We start from the raw sequence: 26114 nt of genomic DNA, 5'->3' as shown, positions 1-26114 counted from the left end.
TCTCCCCCCTCTCTTTTTCTCCTCTCTCTCGCCCCCTTGCTCTCTCCCCTTCTCTTTTTCTCCTCTCTCTCCCCCCCTTGCTCTCTCCCCCTCTCTTTTCTCCTCTCTCTCCCCCTCTTTTTTCTCCTCTCTCTCCCCCTCTCTTTTTCTCCTCTCTTTCCCCCTCTCTTTTTCTCCTCTCTCTCTCCCCCTCTCTTTTTCCCCTCTCTCTCGCCCCATTGCTCTCTCCCCCCTCTCTTTTCTCCTCTCTCTTCCCCTCTCTCTCTCCCCCTCTCTTTTTCTCCTCTCTCTTTATCTCCTCTCTCTTTTTCTCCTCTCTGTCTCACCCCTCGCTCTCTCCCCCTCTGTTTTTCTCCACTCTCCCCCTCACTCTCTTGCCCCCTCTCTTTTTCTCCCCACTCCCTCTCCCTGTATTTCTCCTGCTCTCACTGTCTTGCTCTCACAATTCAACACTTCCGCTCTCTTTTACTCTTTCTATGAATTCAATTCAATCCAAATAAGCTCCAGGCAGTCTTACATGAACAACAAGAAAACATGATCAACTCTCCCTCTCTCTGACTAGTATGCTGCTTTCACAGTATATATCTGCACCTACCTACACTAACATGCATAAACAGATACACAAACATACCTTTTCACACATATACACACGCATGCAGTGAGTATTCCAAACCGTCGGTGATTAGTTGAGAAACGCTGAAAACAACATTCTGTTTTGTGTTATCTGTTTTAGCTCATCTCCCCTTGAAACTGCACACACACACACACACACACACACACACGCACACACGCACACACGCACACACGCACGCACACACGCATGCTCACACACACAGACACAGACACACACCTGACTGGGGTAGATAACTGAGACAACCACTCTTTCTGACCGCAAACGGTTAACAGCCAAAAGAAGACATGGTGCACCCTTCCAGAAGACACAAAACACGTGTATGTGTGTGTAGCAGGAAGGGGCCGTTGGAGGTCGGTTAGCCCAGAGGGGCCCTGAGGGCGGGGCTGCGGTCTGAGAGAGGGGGGCGACGGGGTATAGGGGCTCCCGAAACCTGAAGCTACACTCCTGATACCCACAAGGAGAGCTGGGGTAAGTGAGGAGAGACGGGACTGAGAGAAGAGATGAGAGGGGAAAGACTATGAGAGAGGGGGAGAGAGAAAGGAGTGGGGCAACAGAGAGAGTGAGCAAGCATGCACACACACATCCACACACACACCCTCCCATTCCCTGTTCCCAGAGAGTGTAATCCCAGGTCTGATAGATAGACAGAGTCATTATGTGCCTTAAAGAAGCTCTGAGCTGAAACAGGGACCAGTCACGTTTCTGTTTACACAGCAACACTCCAAGGCCTACACAGCCTGGTGTGTATGTGTGTGTGTGCGTGTGTGTGTGTGTGTGTGTGTGTGTGTGTGTGTGTGTGTGTGTGTGTGTGTGTGTGTGTGTGTGTGTGTGTGTGTGTGTGTGTGTGTGTGTGTGTGTGTGTGTGTGTGTGTGTGTGTGTGTGTCTTACCTTCATGTGAGTGGGGGAACCAGATGGGAGATGCGCTGGAGTGAGGTACTCCCCTGTAGGAGGGCGAGGAAGGGGAGGCAGGGGGGCCAGATGGGTGAGACTGGGGAGAGCCCAAACTGCTGGCCAGGAATGAGCCCATGAACGACGCACCTGAGAGAAAGACAGAGAGAGAGAGAGAGAGAGAGAGAGAGAGAGAGAGAGAGAGAGAGAGAGAGAGAGAGAGAGAGAGAAATGTAAGTTATTTCACTTGTAAAGCTTCTTGTGTTGAGAGAGATAGATAGAGAAACACTGTTTAACCTTGCTCAAAACCTTTGGCAGACAAAATAGCCACAGCAGTCTGTGGCACACAATGCCTGCAAACACACACTCGCACGGGCGCGCGCACATACACACACAGACACACACAGTCACGCCCTTGACAGTCAGACCACTACAAAACACCCAAACAACCACAAGAACTCTCAACTGCTTTTAATCTGAGCTGCTGTCTCTACACACACACACACACACACACACACACACATACACACACAGTGTTTGAACAGAATAGGGTCAATAATCATGTGATAGGATGGGATGTGAGGAGGGGGTAAGAGACTGAAGGGGACAGGAAAGGGGCGATGGTCTGTGGACAAGGAGGCGGGACAGGGGGCGTTCTGTTATTACAGCTGGGGCAAACACACACAGGCACACACACACACACACACACACACACACCCTCTCAATCTAAAAGGAGAAGCCATATTATTTACCGTCTATAGTTTCTCTGGGCTCAGTGTAGTCATAATAAACCTGATGACTTCCCATACCAGACTGTTGTTTTCTCTGTCTCTCTCTCAACTCTCTCTCCCCCGGAAGACAATTGTCTGTCTGCCTTGACGGTTGTACTAACTGTGAACTAGTGGCCATCCTAGAAAACACTCCAGACGTGTGTGAGGTTAGGTTCCCACGCTGCATCACAGGGGTTCAGATAGAGGACGGACACACACACATACACGCACAAACACACACACACACACACACACACACACACACACACACACACACACACAACACATCGATGTCCTGGAAATCAGTTCTCAAACAAAACAGGGTAAATTCAAGCCAGATAGAGAGTCTATCACACGATTTCCATCTCTCATGTTCCTCTGTCTTTCACTCCACTCCTCTCGTTCTGCTCTGTTTTCCGTCTGTGTGTTGAGGAGAAAATCATATTTGTTCTCCCTGTGGGCCGCTGATATGGAAAATCCTTTCAGAAGCCAACTGCCACCATATTCATCTCCTCCTTTTCCTCTCTCTCCACTTCCCTTTGTTGCTTTCATCCTTCTATCTCTCCCTCTATCTCTCTCTCTCTCTCTCTCTCTCTCTCTCTCTCTCTCTCTCTCTCTCTCTCTCAATCTATCCGCATCTCTCTCTTCTACTCCTGCTCCTCTCTGTTGCTCTGTCGCTCTCTCCTCTCTTTCTCAATTGTAAAATGTCTCCCAAGCCTTGTAAAAACACACAGCCTGGCCCCCAGGGGGATCGTTCAAGATTGTCATCAAAATGTGACATTTATCCATCTCCTGAGGACGTCGGGTAATGCCTTCACAACCGGCCACTAGGGGCAACGGTGAGCGTTATTACCATCAAGTAGGCTTGGGTTTTGCTCGAGTGTTGTGGACAGGGGTGGTGGATGGGCATAACTCTGGATCAGAAGGTTGCGTGTTTGGTCCCAGTCGTGGAGACATTGGATTGTTATTCCAACCCTATCCCAAACCTTAACCATTCGGGAATAAGTGCCTAAACGTAACCCTTTACTTCACGTTTGGAGAACGTAGATGAACGTCTAATTCTTCAGTGAGACTGGGAGAGATTGTTGAGACCCCACATTCCAGATGTGTTGTATATCACAACCAGAAATAACCTCTATCTCAGATCTAAACCAGAGCTCCGGTACCAAACTGTTTGTTTCTGCATTCAACATTGTAGCCATGTTTGGTAAGACAACCACATGTTAACATCCACAAGTTATAGTAGATAGACAGACAGATGGGCATACAGGCTAAGAGGTAGGAGAAAAGGAGGGTCTTGGTATAGGGAAGTGGCTCATAGAGAATGTCAAGGACACCAAGCACAATATCTCTGATTGGCCTAGCAGATGCTGTCTTCCCATGCCTCCATCCATGACCTCGCATCTATGACCTTTGACACTGAAGACATCACCTGGGAGACACCAGAGATGGTTCTGGAGACCACATTACTGACGAGTATCAACAATACTTCCATATCCCAATATTCCCAGATCTGGTTGTCTTCTGCAAATGTGAGCCCAGTTCTGTTAAAAGCCACAAGTACACAAACACACACACACACTCCCTTTGGTCGGTTTCTTGTCCACAGCAGCAGAGTGGTATTTGGCTCGGAGAAGCAGAGTGAAAACATGACTGACCAGACAACTCAAGGTCTCTCTTTGTCTCTGTCTCTGTCTCTATCTCTGTCTCACACACACACACACACACACACACACACACACACACACACACACGCACACACGCACACACACACACACAAACACACACACACACACACACACAAACACACACACACACACACACACACACACTACTATTATGAAAAAAAAGAGTGAGGGATGTTATGAGGAACTTTCAAACACATAGAGAGAGAAGGGCGAGATGAAGAGAATTTTCCTTCAGTTTAGCTCACTGTGAATAACCTTCCTCCTAGTAGCCTATTCTTGCTTGAATGGACTGTTCCTGGTCAATGGACACACACACACGTGCACGCACACTCCCTGGCACACACACACACTCCTGGGAGACGGGAAGTTGGTAGATTCAATCGATCAGCAGCCAATCGGAGATCAATATCCACTTGTGGTCTATTGTCACTTTAGCCAATTAACAGTGCCTCTATCCACATGCCGACACACTGACCACTGAACACAACACACACTACCTCCACTTGACACAAATATACTGCAAAATAATGAATACAATTTTAAAAATTGACAGAATAGGAGTGGAAAAGGAGAGAAAAAAGTGTGTGTGTGTGTGTCTCCCTGCGTGTACCAGAGGTTCTGACTCTTGTTAGCTGAGCTGTTCCGCTCACTGCTGCACAGTTGGCACCTTCCCCTCCGTCCGACCCTTTCAACAGGCTCCAACCACCCACAGTCCTGGCACACCGCCCTCAGCGAGTGTGTGGCAGGTCTTTCTCATATGTTTTGATGGGAAGGAATTGCAAAGGTGACAGGGGTACTCAAATAAGGTGGCAGTGGTACACACGGACACACACACACACCCTACAAATGTGAGCAGGCGCCAAGCAGTGTTTACAAAAAAACTCACACACAGCCAGAAAAAGAGAGGCTTTTTGTTAAACAAGATCTAGATTGCTTTTCCCTTCAGTTCTGCCTCTTTTGTCCCTCTACAGTTCTTTTCCTGACTCATTCATGTTACTTCATCAAAGAGAGAGAGAGGCAGAGAGAGAGAGAGAGAGAGAGAGAAATGGTGAGAGAATGAATGTGTGTGTGTGTGTGTGTGTATGTGTGTGTGTGTGTGTGTGTGTGTGTGTGTGTGTGTGTGTGTGTGTGTGTGTGTGTGTGTGTGTGTGTGTGTGTGTGTGTGTGTGTGTGTGTGTGTGTGTGTGTGTGTGTGTGTGTGTGTGTGTGTGTGTGTAGGAGAGAGTGCTAGCGAGGCAGAGCGATAGAGAGAGAGCATGTCGCCTGGGACAACCAGCAGTACTGAATTACATTACAGGAGCTGGAGAGAGAGAAAGGAAAAAAAGAAAGAAATGAAAAAAATAGATGAAAAGCTACAAATGAGAGATTTCCCTCTGAGGCGCATAAATCAGCAGAATATGTACAGGAAGGGAAGAGAGGGGGAACCTTTCTTTATTTTTCTCTCTTTCTCTTTCTCTCACCCTCTATTTCTTTCTGTACTGAAGGGTTAAATAAGGGGGAACCTTATAACACACATTCAGGTCCCCACTACCCCGTTACCCCTAGTATACCCCTACCCTGTTACCCCAAGATGAGAGTCTGCTGGTTCTCGGCATTTGATTGCTTACAGACGGCAAACAGCTGTTTCCAAGATCTGAGTCAGATGCTGATTTGAAAGAAGAACGGAAGTTGTGCGAATGACTCAAGTGTTAAACAGTGGATTGCAGAACACCATCTGCCCTGAGACATTGGAACCACCTTTTCCCATCCCCTGGTCCATGGACCGGCATCCCTCAGCTGACATCACTTTAGTCCGTTTTCAAGTTAAAGAATCAGGCCCTGATTAACCCATTAGGAGAGGAAGAAATGGCTCCAGTATCATAACAGCCGAGTTCTTCTGGCTAGACCTCACCCAGCCCACAGTGGAAGGAACAGCCATATATGGCCTTTCAGGAAGTAAAGGGATGAGTGAACTTTCCATGTTCACCATAGTAACAGGATGTGGGGATATGGGCCATCCAAGTCCACACTAATGAAAAGCACATGGGTGGATGATATTTCTGGAGAGCCTGTGGTGATCTGCCTTTACTGCAGAAGACTGATGGGAGTCAATAGTGCAAGAGTGTGTGTCTAGCCTTCACTCCTTGGCCCAGATTTGTCTCTGCCACACCTCTTGTCCATTCAGCCTATAGCCCTGGCTGATTCAAAACACACATGAACCATGCAAAGAGAGGAGACAGACAGAACGAGAGGGGAGAGAGACAGACAGGAGAGAGAGTGAGTGAGAGAGACAGACAGACAGAGAGAGCAAAAGAGAGACAGAGAGAGAGAGAGAGGAGAGAGACAGTATTGCCAATGCTCTGTTGTGCATGCTTATCTAAATGTAGAACAAACCCTGTACCCACCTACTCAACACAAGCACCCTCAGAGTACTACATCTACAACAAGCATCACTGTTTGTTTGTGTGTGTGTGTGTGTGTGTGTGTGTGTGTGTGTGTGTGTGTGTGTGTGTGTGTGTGTGTGTGTGTGTGTGTGTGTGTGTGTGTGCGTGCGTGCGTGCGTGCGTGCATGCGTGCGTGCGTGTGTGTGTGTGTGCTCGCCCGCGTGCATGTTTGTTTATGTGTGTGGGTTGTGGTTTATGCATGCAGCACTTTGCTTTACCTAAATAGAATATTAAGGGCGCTCGGCACAGGTGTCAGTGTGCGTGCACAATATCTACACCAAGCATTAGCGCGTGTGTGTCTTCAGTCATGTGCCCATGCAAGCAGCATATGAGAGGGGAACAGAGGTTACTAGGCTACGATTATGAGAGATAGAGCAAATAGGAGAGGGAGAGCATATGAGTGAGAGACAGTGAGTGAGAGAGTTGAGTGAGAGAGTTGAGGGAGAGAGTTGAGGGAGAGAGTTGAGTGAGAGCGAGAGAGCAATAGAGATGAGGGAGAGAGAGGGAATGAGAGAGAGGAGGAAAGCGAGCCCAACCTAACCTAACCACATCTATATGTAAGCTATTCAATCTAGTCCCATTTCATATTCCCTGACTTTGGCAATATTTACAAGGGAATTTCCTGCCAATAAAGGCATTATTGAAGAGAGTGAGAGACGGGGGGGGGGGGAGCTATGAATCCAATGAGAATCCAAAGAGCTTTGGGTGCAACTCGCAGACAGACACACACATAGATGTGCACACATATGCACAGAAAAACACTGACTGATAGGCACGCATTCGAATCAAGCATGCATAAGTAAGCACAAAAGCACACACGTAATGCATGCGCGCAGGCTTCCAACATAAAACACATATTCTTATGAAAATGATCGAAAAGGACAACAGATAATGATAAAGGTGACATGAAAGTAAAGACAAAAAGGAGGAGAAATACTACACTTGCAATCAAAGATAGAGAGAATGAAGCAAAAAAATGAGAGTTTGGTTTTAATCAGCGAACAGCCAAAATGTTGATAGGCATACACACAGGCACAATGAGTCCCCAAAGGATTAGGACCCTGGCGGCAGGGTGTGTGTGTGTGTGTGTGTGTGTGTGTGTGTGTGTGTGTGTGTGTGTGTGTGTGTGTGTGTGTGTGTTGTGTGTGTGTGTGTGTGTGTGTGTGTGTGTGTGTGTGTGTGTGTGTGTGTGTGTGTGTGTGTGTGTGTGTGTGTGTGTGTGTGTGTGTGTGTGTGTGTGTGTGTGTCCCACGAGACTGATTATCCATGAATGACTGATGACAGATCTTTGTTGTTTTTTTTTTCTCGTTTTTTCTCTCTGTCTCTCTCTTTTCTTGCTTCTTCACCCTCTTCCTCTCTCTCTCACTCGGGTGAGAGCTTTCAGGAGACAGGAACACACTCACAGATCTGCATGTATATTCAACAGAGGATCCTGAATATACTTAACGCTTTCATGTGTTACGGTGTACCGTTCCACACTGTTCCACACAGTCACTTCCTTGTATGCACACAGAAAATAAACACTCGCTCATCTACACACACACACACACACTGGCCATTGCTGGACCAGATAAACAACAGTTTATACTCAACCTTTCTGGTTTTAGGTAACCCTCATGGCCAAAAAATATTTTCCAATATAGAGTTTGTCAGACTGAACAGTTTCCAGTCCATACAGGACAAAGGGCTTGAGAGATAGAGTACATTTGATTAAGAGTTTGTCATGGAGAACAGGAGGGAAAGAAGGGAGAGAAGAGAAAACAACAGAATAGAATCAAATGAAAGGATCATGCTCCCTCAACTTCAGGCAGATCCTCCAAGCCCTTTACCCTCACTGTCCCTCTATCCTCCATGCCCTTTATCCTCACTGTCCCTCTATCCTCCATACCCTTTACCCTCACTGTCCCTCTATCCTCCATGCCCTTTATCCTCACTGTCCCTCTATCCTCCATGCTCTTTATCCTCACTGTCCCTCTATCCTCCATGCCCTTTATCCTCACTGTCCCTCTATCCTCCATGCCCTTTATCCTTACTGTCCCTTTATCCTCCATGCCCTTTATTCTCACTGTCCCTCTATCCTCCATGCCCTTTATTCTCACTGTCCCTCTATATTCCCTCACATCTTTGTGAACTCAGGACCTCTCCATCCATCTAAGACCCTGACATTAACACACAAACACTGCTCAATGGACTGCATTATAATATGAATGAGCCAAATGAATCAAATAGAGCTGAGATGCAGTAAACAGAGCTGACATTAACTTAATAAGAAGCACACACACTTCAGCTGTACATTTCAGGGCCATTTCAGGTGGCTTTCTCCAGGTATTGATGATTGCTGTAGGGAGGGTTGCCGTGGCTGCATCTCTGGACACTACTGTGTTTTTCAGGTGTCAGACCAGCCCAAGGAGGAATCCCGTCGTGGATGACATCATGTCTGTCCCTGTGAAATTATGTCATCGCTCTGGCTCATGTAAACAGTGGATGCCTTGGCCTCAAGGCAAGAGGTAGCAATCCACAATAATACCATAAACACCAGGCACTGTACGCCTGCACACAGACGAATGCACACACACGCACACACGCACGCACACACACACACACACACACACACACACACACACACACACACACACACACACACACACACACACTTAAAAGCCGTGTCCACTATTGCACAACTACTTCTGTCCCCCTTTCTCTCACACACACACACACCACACATAGCGGTACACACGCACACACACACACACACCACGCATAGCGGTACACACACACCTCCCCTTCATCCTAAAGAACAAGAAGCACTTTTAGCGTTGTGTTTTGCGGGCTGTTTAAAATACAATTTTTCTCTCATTCTCTGACTTCAAAGGCGCTGCGCTGAGCTCTTACTCCCTCTGCCAAATCCTCCAATCGTTTCTGATTTAGTGAGCTGGCTACGAGCCGAGAGAGACCGGGATGGGCTATTAACAACATCGGGGGGGAGCGATCTAGAAAGAGATTGAGTGAAAGAGAGAAGTACAGACAAGAGAGAGAGGGGATGAGAAGTAGAGGGAATTCCTGCTGGTCTTTTCATTCATATAGATCTTCAGTCATCGTCCATCAGTACACATCCCAGAATTTTACAACCAAAAACGGACTGGTTACGTTAATACATGCTACAGCAGTGCCACTGACAAACACCCTACAGAACAGATGCAGAGTAGAATTAGTCACCCCATACAACAACATACCTGTGTCTGTGTCTGTGTCTGTGTCTGTGTGTGTGTGTGTGTGTGTGTGTGTGTGTGTGTGTGTGTGTGTGTGTGTGTGTGTGTGTGTGTGTGTGTGTGTGTGTGTGTGTGTGTGTGTGTGTGTGTGTGTGTGTGTGTGTGTGTGTGTGTGTGTGTGGTAGTAGAAGGTGTGGTAGTAGAAGAGGAGAAGAGGTCTTGTAGGCTAAACCACATGATCCACACCACCAACCCAACCACCCGCTAACGCTACCACCACCATCTCCAGCTCCGTAGAGGGGGTTGCCTCAGCTGCCTTGCCCCATATGAAGTCTTGTTCCCTGGGGAGGACGGAGAAGGGGGCTGGGGCCTGTCTCTGTCTCTGCCTATGGCTGAGCAGATCTGCTGACTCATCACTGACACACACACACACGCACACACACCACTTAAGAGCCAGCGTGTTCCCGCGGAGACGCTCGGATGAGTTGCCGGGGACGACGGTCCGTGCTGTCAGGCGGCAGTAATCTGACTGGATTATCAACCAGGTGGAAACGCTCAGCCACTCTCGCTCTCTCTCTCTTCCCCCTCTCCATTCCTCCTTTCCCTCTCTCCTCCTAGCCTCCCCCCTCTACTCTCCCTCCATCGTCACCTTCCTGCTGTTTTATTCCCCCTCTCCTCTCCTCCTTTCTCTCCCTCCCTCCCTCTCTCATCTCCCTCCAACTGGTCTCTCTCTCTTCGTCCAGTTAACTCCTCTCTTCCTTATTTCCTCCTCCTCTCTTACTCTTCCCTTCTCACTCATCCCTTTATCCTTTCTTCATATGCTCATTCCTCTTATCCTCCTTCCCTCCTCCTCCTTCTCCTCCTCCAAGTATTACAACAATGTGAGCAGAAATCACCAATAGTGAGACCTGTGGTGGGTGATAAGGGCTGGTGTGTCAGGCTGTAAAGAGACACATTCTCCCTACTCCCGTAGAGGCTTTTAAAACTGTTCTAGAAAAGATTCCCGGCTATCCTTTCAACTATGATCAGAGGCCCACTCCACTGTTCTCCTCCACTTTCTAAAGACACACAGACAGGCACACAGACAGACACACAGACAGAAGGCACTAACTAGTCTGCCATTGGATTGGAGGGGGGGGGTATAGGGGGGGGGGGACAGGGTATCTCGTTTCTGTAACCGTGGCAATCAAAGTCATGGCACCCTAAGGCTAGAGCACCTGAAACACCTTAGCCAATCAGCTTGCTCGCTGGCTCTGAGTCGCAACGAGAGCTGTTACAAGAGCATCAGGATGACTGGACAGGGCTGCGGAGTGTGAGACAGCGTCTGATACACACACACACACACACAGCGCACACAAACACACGACACACATCACACACAAACACACGACACACAGCACAAACAGGCGGCACAGTGTAGGAGCCATCGCTGACATAACCAGACACAGCACTTGAGGAGAAAGGAAGAGAGACGGGAGGGAGAGAAAAGGGGGAAGAATAGAGCGAGAGGAAAAGAGATAGATTAAAGAAAGAGAGAGCCAACGAGGGTCTGACAGCCAGGTCTGCAGGTCTCTCTGAAACATGATTATTAAGCCTGAGCTGCTGTGTGTGTGTGTGTGTGTGTGTGTGTGTGTGTGTGTGTGTGTGTGTGTGTGTGTGTGTGTGTGTGTGTGTGTGTGTGTGTGTGTGTGTGTGTGTGTGTGTGTGTGTGTGTGTGTGTGTGTGTGTGTGTGTGTGCATGTAGTGCAGCTTCAAGGGCACAATGACTACATCAGAGTTGGCCTCTTTCCCTCTTAAAAATGTGCACACACACATACCCGCCAATCCACACCTTCTGAGAAGTGACACACCTGTGCAAGGACAGGCTCAGCCACACCCTCGGTGATACAGCACACCTGTACAACTATACACCTCCAGACAAGACAACTGTCTGTCTACACACACACACACACACACACACACACCTGCACTGAAACAACTACCGCCTAGAGGCTAACATCACAGAGAGGGGGAGAAAGAAAGAAAGAAAGAAAGAAAGAAAGAAAGAAAGAAAGAAAGAAAGAAAGAAAGAAAGAAAGAAAGAAAGAAAGAAAGAAAGAAAGAAAGAAAGAAATGCATACAAGAGGAAATAGATATGAGGAATAGAAAGACAAAGAGTCCTAGCGCAGATATCAAACCCTCACTGCCAACGCTATATCACTGGTGTTCATCGGAGGGGCTGAGGTTTATAGTTACGCTATATAACAGTTATAACTCAGTCACCTCGTCAACAGACACCATGCTGATCCTTATAAGGACGTGGACGTTATAGATGGATCATGTTACAGATTTAGAACAAACAACAACGACAAAATAAGGAAATTGACATTTTTCCTCTCCATATCCAAAAATTAGATTCTGGAATTACCCTGCTGCAGAAGCAAAACATTGGTGAATCTCTGTGTGTGTGTGTGTGTGTGTGTGTGTGTGTGTGTGTGTGTGTGTGTGTGTGTGTGTGTGTGTGTGTGTGTGTGTGTGTGTGTGTGTGTGTGTGTGTGTGTGTGTGTGTGTGTGTGTGTGTGTGTGTGTGTGTGTGTGTGTGTGTGTGTGTGTGTGTGTGTGTGTGTGTTTTGGCAGGGGAGTAGTCCCGGGGAGAGGAGATCTAACTAACCCCCAAACCCTGAAACCCTTTCCTCCTCCCCCTGCCTCCCCCCTGCCCTGCCTGCACCTCACATCACATCAACCCCCTGCCCAGAGGGCTAGGCCAGGCAGACAGCTATCTGAATCTCAAGGGGGCACAAAGTTCCCCCCTCCCCAGCCCCATTACACCAGAAGCCCATCCAAAAAACAATACCCATCAGAATGTCAGTCGGCCATCAGGAATAATGAAGGAATACCGAAGCTCTGGTATTCTAAATATAATCAAATACAATGTAAAGCTCTTTGAAAACTATATAAATGTTAACAGACTATATAAATGCTAAAGTACTATATAATAGCATTTAATATAGTTATTATTATTTCAATAATATTCTGTGGTAAGATAATAGCCTCACTACCAAAGTGACTGTACAAGTAAAGAGAGCAGCCAATTCCTAACACTCTCCAAATACACAGCTATATATGCTGTAAGATGATCATAAAGGCGACGGTGTTGGTTTAGAAGAGCAGGATATTGTATGTGACCAGTGTCATCTAGATATGGCCTCAGTAACCTCAAACTTTAGAACTATGGTTAGATCACCAATCAACCTTCCAACTTCAGTATTTTAGGGTAAGATAGTGCACAAGATAACCCAGGCAGGCATATACACCACTCATTTACCTCAATATTAGTATTTTCTCTATTGGGTGATTAAATTATATACAAACAATATAATAAAATGTCCTTAGACCTCAAAAAAGCAATAATTATAAAATATTCACAAACAAATTATTAAATAACGTTATTGAATTATTCTACATTAAATTAACTTGGCATAACTACTGAATTCTTCTGTGCCAAATGGGGAAAGTCCTAAAACTTCTAAAGATTATTATTTTTTAAGCCCCAATTAACCTATTGAATAAGACACCTGCAAATAACTGTAACGCAAATTGTTATGATAAACATGAGTGGTGGGAATAAATACAGTCTCTATATAATTTGTCAATTTAACCATAATTCCCATCTTCTTTTATTTTGTTATTTTTACTTCATTCAATCTTCATTCAAAAGGTATAGTCACTACATTTGTATTTAAAAAGACAGCCTGGCATTTCTTATTTGAATGAAAGCGAAGAAAAAAAGAAACGCATATGCCTGTATAACTTTCTTGGATGTTCTATCTAGTGTGCCATTAGTCTTGTAGATTTAAGGCATATATGCAGTCTACGATGTCGTTCACTGTGAATCTCTCCTATTACAGGAGAGACAAAACGATTCAAATGCATAATTTAATTGATAGGCGTAATATATTTACACAAACATCTACGGCTGGAAAAGTCATTTTCAGAAATATTAGGACAACACAGGTTCTTCCTCTCAACATAAGTAATTCATGTGATTTCACTCAAGACACATTTATTTTAGATTTCTACACACATCCGCTCGGTTATATGATTCAATACATGATTAGGTGCAGCAGACACCCCTCCCCCAACCCACAGACACACACCTTACCAGTTCCCTCCCGCTTCTCCTCCTCCTTTGGGGCAGGATACCAAAGCTACTTTTAAAATCTAATGCATGCACTGTCAAACCATTCTCGCCCCGTCACGTCCGTGCTGAATAACATAAACTGGATTTTCTGGTATTACGTGCACCTCTATTAGCGCGAGCTCCGCTCCCACCGGACTGATCTCCGGTCCCAGACACAGGACAGTCCCGGGGCCTCACCGATAACCGAATGGAACGCACCAGCTCGCGCTTAACCCCTTCCACCTCCACACGCACCACACTCACCCTGCAGTACAGAGCCTGCCTGCGCACATACACCAATAATCTTAGCAAATAACAAATGATTGATGGTAAATAAGGCAATATAAAGTTACAAATGGATTAAAACCCAATTATAACAGTATGATTAATCAATTTCATTAAACTGACATTTTTGAGTGAAACTATCAAACCATATAAAATAAGATTCCATGTCACTTGAAAGCAAATTAATTATAATAATAATAATCCCATAGATTTCTGAATAATCCCATCATATTTCTGAATTATGCAATACTCTAGGTTATAATAGGCTGTAATCTAAAAATAGGCCTGACGTTGTATATATTGTTCTTAATAGAAATTGTCTTGTCTAGAATAAGACTAATCTCACTAAATTTGCAATTCAACAAAATAATCTTATTTTGTGCTTAGTTTGACAAGATGCACGATTCTTTGTCATATTAAAGTACACTCCCACTGGGCACAGACATCAAATCATCGTCTATTCCACATTGGTTCAAAGTAATTGAATTGAAATGACGTGTAAACAACGTTATTTCAACCAGTGTTTACCCAGTGAATCAGTTCTGACCAGGTAAGTAAAAAACAACACTAAACAGTTCAATAAAACGTCATTTTGCCTAAAACTGAAACATTAAATATCTAAAGAGTCCACAGCAAGTGCTAATTTCCTGAATGACCACATCGACTAACTCATTTCCTTTTCCAATAAATTATCGTTCTTCACTGAAAAACGTCAAGAGTTAAGTTTTTAAGGGAGTGGGGGGTGGGTGGGGCGGTAAATAAAGACAATATAAACTGTCTGTAGGTTAGCACTTTCCAACAGCCAAAAAACACCATAGAGGTTTTAATACAATTGTATAAATCATCTTATTTTGCATAACAAATTCGTATTCACACCAACCTGAATGTGGGGCCATGGAGATGTGAGAGGGATAATATTTTCCGGGCTGGAAATGAGCGGGGTGCTGCACGGTGCTGTGGCCGCCAGGAGTTATCCGAGACGCGGCATGGTGAACCAACGCGCCCCGCTCTGTCAAGAGGTGGTGTGGAGGAGCGAAATCCCGGCTTTCCATTCTGTCGAGAAGAAATAAATCCCCCAATCCAGAGGAAAAGCCAGAAGCATCGAACGCTTCCCAGATGCAATAATCCCTTTTATGAACTTCGGATAGGTCGTCTTGCATTCAGTCGAGTTTTTGCCTTGCCGACCAAAAGGTATGTCCCGGTCATGTTCTACAATGAGAAAACACAAGACCACGTCAATGCACTGAAAACAATGGGACAAAAACTCTGAAATAATGATTTAGGCATGTAATTCTCACAACAATGTTGCCAACAAAACTACTACCTTGCATAACAAAAGTATACCTTTTAAGTGTTTTTAGATATCAGTAAAATATCAGACTTGGCTAGTTAAATAAAGGTTAAATAAAACAATACAAAATAATTATATATGTTTGACTAAATTAAACCAAAACAAATAGCCTACAGTAAAGTATAAGCTACAAGTCTGGTCGTTTGCCGAGACCCAAACCGCCTACTTTGGTCTCCATTGCAGACAAGAGACGGGTAGGCTACAAACTGAACAACAAAAGAAGTGGTCATCCTAAACTACGGGTTGTTTTATTGTTGGGGACCATAAAGCTATACTGCATCAGCGTATTCTGAAACCTAGATGTGAGTCAGTCTGTGTGTGTGGTGGTGGTGGGGAGGGGGGGGGGACGCTATATCTCACCCTCTCTGATAGAAGGAACCAGATAAAACCTGAAGCAAATGTTTGATCTTTCAGTCAGCCCATTAAAGACCAAATGTTCCCCTTCTCAAACTTCAAGCATCAAAATTGTTTCCTCGACCATAGCCTACTGCACATCATTAAAAGGAGCATACATTATACATATGTCGAGGTAAACAAAATACTATGAAGACTTAAATGTCGACGTAGATATATGAAATGGATTAGCTACAGTATTTCGTTAGACTTGGGACAATTCTGACATGTCAATGAAGTTTGACTGGCTCATAAATTGACTGTCTGTACATTTGTTTTTCTTTACTGACATGCCAGTGAATGTGCTTGAGAAGAGAAGCATTGAAATCGCTTGTTTAAAGCAAATGTAACTGAATGGTTAAGTCAGCATTGCATCTCACCCTTTTACAATGGCAATCACTTATTATGCATGTAGGCATGGGTGGGTGCAACCAAGTATAATAAAACAACTAACTAAATGACGTTTACCGCCAGGGAGACGTAAGAATAAATAAAGGAATAATAAGACAACTAACTAAATTACGTTGACCGCCAGGGAGAGACGTAAGAATAAATATAGGAATAATAAGACAACTAACTAAATGACGTTTACCGCCAGGGAGAGAGACGTAATAATAAATATAGGAATAATAAGACAACTAACTAAATGACATTTACCGCCAGGGAGAGAGACGTAATAATAAATATAGGAATAATAAGACAACTAACTAAATGACATTTACCGCCAGGGAGAGAGACGTAATAATAAATATAGGAATGGGAATCAACAAGCCCATGTGTGTCTTATAGCCCTAGTCATTCAGTTCAATGGAACACCCCATGGCGCTCAAATATGGATAGGTGGGTCTATGTTCACAAAACACACCTCATTGGGCAATGTATTAGGCCCCTTCCATAGCACGTCCATTCAGCGCACATAGAGGCTGATACGGTGATTGGTGAACCTCAATGATATCAATAAAATCTAAGATAAGAGAACAAAGAAAATATCAAATGGCGAGCTAAACCAACTGGTCCCCTTGCTGTTTCAAGGAGAAAAGTATACAGCGAACATTCTACTAGAACAGTAGGTCTTCTAGTCAAACTTTCAGGAATTCTATCCTGAGCAAAACAAGGTTCTCTCAAAACGACAGAACAGAGGCCTATAGGTTCACGCAGCATAGGCTGACGTGTGTGTGTGTGTGTGTGTGTGTGTGTGTGTGTGTGTGTGTGTGTGTGTGTGTGTGTGTGTGTGTGTGTACACAGTGAGAGATTTGCACGTATCCAAATCCTTGAGCATGACAATGTGTATGGTAGAGAGAGTATTTGCATTCAAAATGTTGACAATCGTTTAAAAATGGTCTTGGTTATGAAGGGCCTAGACGCCTCACATTGTGATCCAAAATAGTATGTTTCATTCAATTACATAGAGCTATAATTACTAAATGCAATTAAAAAATGCCATTACAATTCAAATAGTCACATAAAAAATTGATAAACATTCCTGGTGACGCAATTAACGTTTTTTATTTTCTTTATAAATAAGTAGGCTAATGGGACAATATGGAAAACAATTATGTTATGTCATGTTGTAACAATCAAAGGTACATGGCTTCTTCTCATTTGACACTGATACATTTTTACATTATTCGTCGTCAACAAACGTCTAAAATGTTTACATTCTACGTTAACACGAAGCCACTCAAACTATGCAATTCGACCCAAACAACATTTACATTCAATGTAGGAGCCAAGGCCTACCGTCCTCCAAGAGCGTCACAGAGCTGACGAGAGCCCATCACATTAAAAATCACTTATTAAAATCTGATTAAAAAACAAGGTAGCCTGGGCCTATTTAAATATGATCAACGTGGTAGTAGGCTACTCTAGGTTAGGAGACGCTGAGACTTCCTTTCCTTCCACTCCTCTGTGACAGACACTCTCTCTTTCACCCCCCCAATCGCTGCCCCAAAGGGTCAAACTATCAGGAGACAAAAAAAATCCCCCTTCGAAAACTACCAGTCGAATGGCAATAGGCAACATGGAAAGCCTGCATAAGCACTGAGGTGGAACAAGCACTAATTTCTACTCTCTTCCCAGTCCCCCGCATGAGATTGGAATACAAGTACGGCATTTTGGGCATAGAAAGCCCAAACATCTTCTGAAAAAGAATAGACTCTCGTAAGGACATAACTGCTATCATTGTCATGTGTTCTCTACACGGCTTTACGTTGGGCCCAAGAGCGTACTCAGTGCAATTCACTATTTTGCTGTAAAGCAAAGTCACAAGTCATAACTGGCATAGTAAATCAAGATATTCAAATGCCAGTTAAGCGAGAGAGACACTCCAAGCACAGCGAAAACTGCCGGGTGGGACTCGTCAAGATCTCTCTACTGGCAAAGCCCCCTCGATAACAACTGTTAAAAACTGTAGTAGGCTAAGCCTATGTAATCAACTAATAAAAATATAATTAATCCATTATTTAGCACCAAATGGTGGTATCTGAACTGCGAAAAAGAATAGAACGGATACAACCAAATAACTGTAAACTATATTAAAATACAATAAATTGCAAACGTGGCATCTCATCTCATCATGAGAGTAATTGGAGATTATTGTTTAACGGTACAATAATAATTGTCTATACAACAACCAGCGTTTAGGTTGTCAACAGCATGAGCAACTTGGCTCAAGTACAATTATTAAAATCGCTACATTGTCATGAATTGTTGTTGTATAATATAACACTATGCTCACTATTGTATTTGTTATTATACTATTTATAATTCTAATTATTTTGTTAGCAATATTATGACTGTTATTACTTTAATTATTAATACTATAGGCTTACTGTACTACTACAAAACAATAAAATCTATGTGCAGTGTGAATTAAATTCATGCATATTCTTTACATATAATTGCTCCAGACCCTCTCAGTCTAAAATAAAACACATTTTCTACTACAAAGACTCTTAAAAGCAGCACTTTGAAAGTATACATGTTTATTATCACACACATTCAAAATGGATACAATAAAGAAATTACTTACTGGTAAGTTATTCCTTGCATAACAATTAATGATTTAAAAAATAGTATGAAAACATACAAATGAAAAAAAGCGGCGTACAACAAAGAAAAACGTGGAAATAGTTACATCCTAGTCTGCAGATTGTATTGTGCAGTTGAGGTATAGAGATGCATCGTAGAAGTACAGGCTTCTAGTGAATCGAAGATCGCACATCCACACAGAAACTCTCCCACTGTATCCGCTAGTGCCACAACTACGCGCGAAGGAGGGACAGTAGGGGAACGCGCTCGCCCATTGGTTTGGTAAACACAATGAGAAGCGTGCCCGTGAGACGCGCCCCGTGATAAACAGAGTCTCCGATTGGATGGTGCCGTAAACCAATGGCGAAGTTGCTGGATTCGCAAAACAAAACGGCGGGCGTTTGATTCAAGCCCTTTCCAGAGAACAGCATGCCCTGCACGCAAACGCAAGGAGACAGGCAGCACTGTGAGTGAAAAGCAGAAAATATACACTTTTTGATCACTAGGAAGTCAACAGAATATTTTGTGATCACATTAACGAGGCCTACACGTCAATCACCAAACTAGGTTAAAACAATAAAACATGTTTGGATAACATTGGCAGTTTTTATTTGTATTATTTTACAATAACATTTTTTTTAGAGCTTCACACTTATGCCTTACTTGTGTCACCAGAAATAGGCAAAAGGTTTTGATGATCGGTTTAATTTATTTATAACTTGCTTAATAACACATGTATTAAAAGGTCTTAAACCTGAGTATCATATTTATAAATTATGCCTACAAATATATGTTTGTAACATTTGGTAAATATAATAGAAAATAAGTAGATTAAAAGGTCATTAAAGAACAACAGCAATGCAGGAGCAATTCAAATAATAGACTAAATAACTCGGGATGTAAAAACTTTGGGGTCTGTTTATGTTTACTGTCATGACACACACACGCGCGCGCGCACACGCACGCACACACAGGGTTTGGGAAATCGAATCACAATGTAATTTGATAGCATTACTGTCCTCGGGGTTAGTTTTGCTCACGGTTCCCTAATTTAGTCAATTAAAAAAGGAAGGATATGGCCTTGTGTGTTTCCATGTTAAAAATCTATGAGCTAAAGGCTAATATTCCCAGTCCATTCCCAGTTTGTTTTTAATGGAAGTAAAGGGTTAAAACTCGAGCGTTCGGTCTGTGTAAAGTGTCTGATTGGTTGGCATGTTGCCAGGGTGCTGTCAATCACAGAGTGTAAACAAGGTTCTGATTGGCTGCTGGCCAGTCCGCACTGGGCTGCCTGAAAAAAGCAATTACTGGCCCTGCGGTTTCAAGGCGGCCCCGGGTTGAACGATGAAAGGAGATAAGGAGAGGCTGTTTCAAGGCGCCCCCACGGCGAACCCCGTTGGCCCCAGCGCAAAAGGAGAGTCAAGAGTGACTAAATCAAAGGGAATACGTTAAAAAGGGGGAAATTACATGTTGTATTAAATGTAGAGGCTAGATTTGCGGATTAATGCGATGGAATAACAACGTTGCATAAAGAAAATGGAAGGTAAAACGGCTACAATGACAGGAAACAACTATTTAGCTCTTATTTGAAATGGGAATGCTGTTTTTCCAAGATACGAACCACAAAAACGATTAGTTTGCAAAAGAGATAAAGAGCGAGAGCGAGGTCGATTCGGATTCGGTGGTAGAAAACCTTAAACTCGTGTCATTTCATCGGTGTTTCTAAAACGTTACCGTACGTTTTTATTGCCAGCTATTCAATAACCATGCTTAAGTAAGTGGATATTTCCGACTTTACGCAGTAAGTAGGATACGTTACAATCGCAAATTGGAGTATTACCATAACTGTTCAAGGATACCTCACAATGGGTGTTGTTTTACTTGTTACCATGAATTGAGCTTAGCTACATACATTGCTTGCTACAAGAAAACAACACTATCTCAAGAAGGGCTGAAAATAAGGAGAGAATAATTTGTTTTAAATGTTCCATCTCTAAAGAATAGGCTAAATCCAATCTCCCATGATTCAGAATGGACCAGCATGGTCCCATTGCTTTAATGGTGGAGGATTTCATAATTAATTCACTAAATGAACAGAGCTAATAATAAGAGCCTAATGATAATAATAATGAAAATGAATATAACATATTAGTTTATGACGCAATGCTACAACAATGCTGACATACAGCGCCTTCAGAAAGTATTCACATCCCTTGACTTTTCCCAAATTATGTTGTGTTACATCCTGCATTTAAAATGGATGAAATTGAGATTTGGTTGTCACTGGCCTACACGCAATACCACATCATGTCAAAGTGGAGTTATGTTTTTCGAAATTTGCACAAATTAATAATAAATGAACAAATAAAATGTTTAACATGATTTTTCAATAACTACATAATCTCTGTACCCCACTGTAAGGTCCCTCAGTCTAGAAGTGAGTTTCAAACACAGAGACCAGGGAGGTTTCCAATGCCTCCAAAGAAGGGCACCTATTGGCAGATGGGTAAAAAATCAATTTAAAAAAAAGCAGACATTGAATATCCCTCTGAGCATGGTGAAGTTATTAATATCACCTTGGATGGTGAATCAATACACCCAGTCACTACAAATATACAGGCGTCCTTCCTAACTCAGTTGCCTGAGAAGAAGGAAACCACTCAGGGGTTTCACCATGAGGCCAATTATGTCTTTCAAACAGTTACAGAGTTTTATGGCTGTGATAGGAGAAAACTGAGGATGGATCAACAACATTGTTGTTACTCCACAATACTAACCCAATTGACAGAGTGAAAAGAAGGAAGCCCGTACCAAATACAAATATTCCAAAACATGTTTGCAAGGAAATAAAGTAATACCGCAAAAAGTGTGGCAAAGCGATTAACATTTTGTCCTGAATATAAAGTATTTGAGAAAAATCCAATACAACACATTACTGAGTACCACTCTCTATATTTTCAAGCATAGTGGTGGCTGTATCATGATATGGGTTTTCTTGTAATCGTTAAGGACTGGGGACTTTTTCAGAATGAAAAATAAATGGAATGGAACTATGCACAGACAAAATCCTAGAGGAGATGAATTCACCTTTCAGCAGGACAATAACCTAAAACACAAGGCCAATTCTAAACTGGAGTCGCTTACCAAGAAGACAGTGAATGTTCCTGAGTGGCCGAGTTGCAGTTTTGACTTAAAATCTACTTGAAAATCAATAGCAAGATCTAAAAATGGTTGTCTACCAATGATCAACAATCAATTTGACAGAGCTTGAATCATTTTGAAAAGAATAGGCCTAATGAGCAAATATTGCACAATCTGGGTGTGGAAAGCTCTTAGAGACTTATCCGGAAAGACACAGCTGTAATTGTTGCCAAAGGTGATTCTTACTTATTGACTCAGGGGATTGACTTATCTAATCAAGATGTTAGTGTTTTAGTTTTCATACATTTTTTACAAATGTTAGAATTTCTAATTGACTGCAAAACCATAATTTAGGCAAAAAAAATCCCAGACTACAAAAATGATCACTCTGCATCTCTGGGGTAGATATAATGAGCAGTCAAACATCAGAGGAAACATTAGATATGCACTCTTTATATCGGCATTATTCAATCAATCTCCTTTTGGTAGAACTACAACAAACACCAAAATCCCAACATCTGACCAGCGGCATCAAACATGATCCAACATCACCCCCCGTGGACAATGGCAATGACGTGAACTAATAAATATAATTACAAATCAAATAATGTAAAACGAGGAACCTAGACTTGTATGTTTTAATTCAATAATCTAATCGCTTCGCAATCTACATATGCACCCTGCATTCCATGGGTCCTGACCCCATTGGCCTGTCGATGGGTTGGAGCCTCCACTTGTCCACACACACACAATCTGATCATCGATATTGTGAGCACCGACTTGCTCCATTCCTCAAAATTGAGGATTCACTGTCCAACCCCAAATGTGCCAAATATACATTTCAGTATTGTAATTTATGCATTAGTGCCCATTAGGCTGATACACGCAGACCTATAGCCTAAGTGTGAAATACTACATTAGTAAAATCACTCTAATGTAAGACAGGCAGTTTTCTATTCAACCTACATTTCACATGCTTTCATCGAGTTAGGTGGTGCATGCATACTCAGTGATAAACAGAATCGCCTTCCTCTAGATAAAAAATATATCATTTTCATTAATTTCGTTGTGATTTTTTTATATAGAAGAAATCACCTTCCAACCTCTCTCTCCCATTCCTTTCTCCAGCACCGTTGTCTTTAAAACTAATGACATCGGGACAATAAAGAAGTATGTTCCTCGCCTGCACAAAAGGGGTCCCGCACTTAAAACAGAAATCTGCATTTAATTTATTTAGTGACAAGAAAAAGCCCTTTACTGCCTGATTTTTATTGGTTCTTTTTCACTTAAAAGGTGGGGGGTTGGGTGGGTGCTCGTCTGCTCGGTGTGTGTAGAAAGCATAACACACACACTTTTCTCTTCTCTCTCGTCTGTGTGCCAGCGCGAGCTACACTATAAGGAGGGGACGCACGGATAATTAATGCGGATTGACTGATTACTCTTGAAACAGACCGGTCCTGCGCGAGGGATTGTCATCGAGCAATAAAGCGTTCTTGACTGACACTTTCCCCCTTCCCTTCCCGTCCCCTCTGACACCCAAACTACTAGAGCGGGGCGTTTTTTTGCCAGCAAAGGCCCACTTCCAAAAAGCCAGGCTGGAGTTTTCATTTCCGCTGGAGAGACGAGCGTCTTTCTGTTTGACCTGTGTTTTCACCGTGACCATTCTAGAACCAAAGGACGTCCGCACAGCACAGTTCACTCGCCTCCGCGCTCGAGGCAATGTCTGTAGGCAAAGGGAGCCTGCTGCTTCTAGCGTGTGCGCTAGTGTGTGCGTAAAACGACTGGGTATTCTAAATAAATAAGGGGTGTCACGTATAGATGCAATGGTCCTAAGGTAAAGCTGAATTAACTTAGGAAGGGTATAGCTACATATTCCCAGTGCAATTCACAGTCAACGGGAAACACTGACAGACAGGGCGAGGTAAATGAGGGCCAACTGAAGATCTCTACGGGAGGGCCTCTACAGCAGGCAACAATTCTATTCTTACGAAAATATTTCTGATGTCCACTAATGATGACGAATTCCAAACAGGGCTTTTCACCAGGGAAACGCCTTAATAAGTCGAAGGTATAGGCTGATCCCTCCGAGACATTGATGAAATTACTGACCGACTGATGGCAAAATAAAATAGGTTTATTGAAATATCTCTGCGGTTATTACTAAAATAACATTTACTGAAAACACGTTCTTAAATGTAGGTGTAGTCTATGTCTGGGGCTCTAGGAGTAACATGTAAACGGTAAGCCCTATATTTTGATGGCTGATTGGTCAACAAGGGTGTGTGGAGACTGCAACTCAGCAGCTCTTCAGTTTGTGTGTTTTTAGGCCTATACATCTATATCAATAAATTCAACTTTGGTATAACCACATGCACCCAGACAGAATGTGCAGGTCCTAAGACCCTGGTGAGGACACCGTCCCCAAAACACGACATGATGGACTAGAACTTCAGCCTAAAAGCAACGTGACCTTTTAAGCTCAGTGTGTGCATGAGAAGCTGCTATTTCTGGTCATCGTGATAGATAGCTACTTCACAACAGGCCATCGCCGATATGTTATAAAACACTACAAGCTATAGCAGGTATGGCTGTAAACCAAATATCTCCAATGTTAGCAGCATTGAGCACATATTTGTATAAACAGCGTTTTTTTTTAAAGACACAAGATATTTTTCTTCAACTTAATTTTAGGTCTATAATTTCAGAATGGCTGAATGCTTCTCTCACATCAACATATTTTGGTGACCACGCAAAATAGCCAAAGTCTACAAAATAGCCAAAGTCTACATTTATAACAGTGAGTGAATTATATTACAAATCGACAAAGTGAAATTAACCACAAAGGAGTATAAATAAATTGTTAATGTCAAGGACAACAGCCTAATTTTCCTCACAAACCTGCAGAATGCCAGCATGTTTCAGCTTTTGAACAGCTTGCCAAACAACAAGAAGGTTACAATGGGCTTGGGCAATACACTGGGACAGAATGCCATCCATTACCGAGGTCGCCATCATGTAGGCTAACATGTTCTCATTATCAGCATTTGAACATACATAAAGCAGCCTTCTAAAGCCTCAACATAGAGCCTATTACCTGGACGTTCCATCAAGTCCCCCAAAAGAGTTGCCAGCTTAGGCCTGACTCTACCTTAAGCCTTTGGACCGCAACACAGATAGTGGAAACGCAGTTTAGGCCTGAACAAAACTGTAGCACTGTCAGTAGATATGGACACAGAATGGGATTAAATATACAGGAGACATGCGTGTGGCTGACTAGTGACGAGAGTTCCAACCTGGAATAAAGACCTATGCGTCCAAGTTAACGTGCATTCATCTGTACACCTCGGAGACTCGCAGCAAAGCTGCCATTTTCGCTAATTAGGGTTCGAGCAGTTTTACTGGCATCATTCGACCAGGGGAAGCAAATTGGCGTTCCCTTCTCAACAGAGAACAAGCCGTGGAATGGCCATGGGGTCTATGAAAGCTTGCTTCATATAAAATATGACTGAGTGAAAAGTATGACACCCCTGGCTTCACACCTACACACTCTCAACACACACAACATGATTGGACACGATTTGCTTAGGCCTGCGTTCAGAGATGTGAGATATGATATGCCCTGATTTTCGGTTGCAGGAGAAGGAGGAGGAAGAAGCGGCTAAAGAAGAGGCTCGTTCTTGTGTGGACAGGTGACTAAAGTGTAGGCCTATGTTGAACGTGAAGTCAATAGTCAATGCCTTATAACATGGAGTTGTTTCGCTGTCTCTAGGTTCTCGATTGCAATTCAGGAATACACTGAATATATCCCACCTAAACGTTCTATGTGCAATTGAAATAGTGCAAAAGAATACAAGAAGTGCATGACTGGATAGGAAGTACGAGTTATTAGATTGTAAGTTAGTATTACTAAGCTTACGTCTACATGTTACATAGACCAGAGCATCAACATTGGTTAGGCCTATCAGATAAACATCGTTGAGCAGGAAGCCGCCAAGCTGCCAAGACCATCATTTGTAATTTTAAAACCGGGTCTGAGTCCCTGGTCCCGGGTTATCGATAGAAGCAAACCTGCACATCATTAGTGGAAGTATATGCCCAGCTCCTATAAATGGCACATGCCTCCTTCATTACGACCTGTTTTATAG

At 43.3% G+C, this 26114-nt stretch overlaps 1 protein-coding gene across 1 annotated transcript in view; it reads right to left on the bottom strand.

Annotated features, from left to right (window-relative positions):
- LOC135523627 (BAH and coiled-coil domain-containing protein 1-like) overlaps nucleotides 1-23496 on the bottom strand; it is a 61316-nt gene extending 37820 nt beyond the window's left edge. The window contains 3 exon segments of the mRNA XM_064950429.1: nucleotides 1524-1673; nucleotides 14938-15266; nucleotides 18833-23496. Coding sequence (XP_064806501.1) covers nucleotides 1524-1673; nucleotides 14938-15217 — 430 coding nt within the window. The 5' untranslated portion in view covers nucleotides 15218-15266; nucleotides 18833-23496.
- Between the last annotated feature and the right edge of the window lie 2618 nt (nucleotides 23497-26114).

This window comes from Oncorhynchus masou, chromosome 31 (assembly GCF_036934945.1).
Source record: "Oncorhynchus masou masou isolate Uvic2021 chromosome 31, UVic_Omas_1.1, whole genome shotgun sequence".
NCBI classification, from domain to species: Eukaryota; Metazoa; Chordata; class Actinopteri; order Salmoniformes; family Salmonidae; genus Oncorhynchus; species Oncorhynchus masou.
This window is presented reverse-complemented; position numbering and strand designations above follow the sequence as displayed.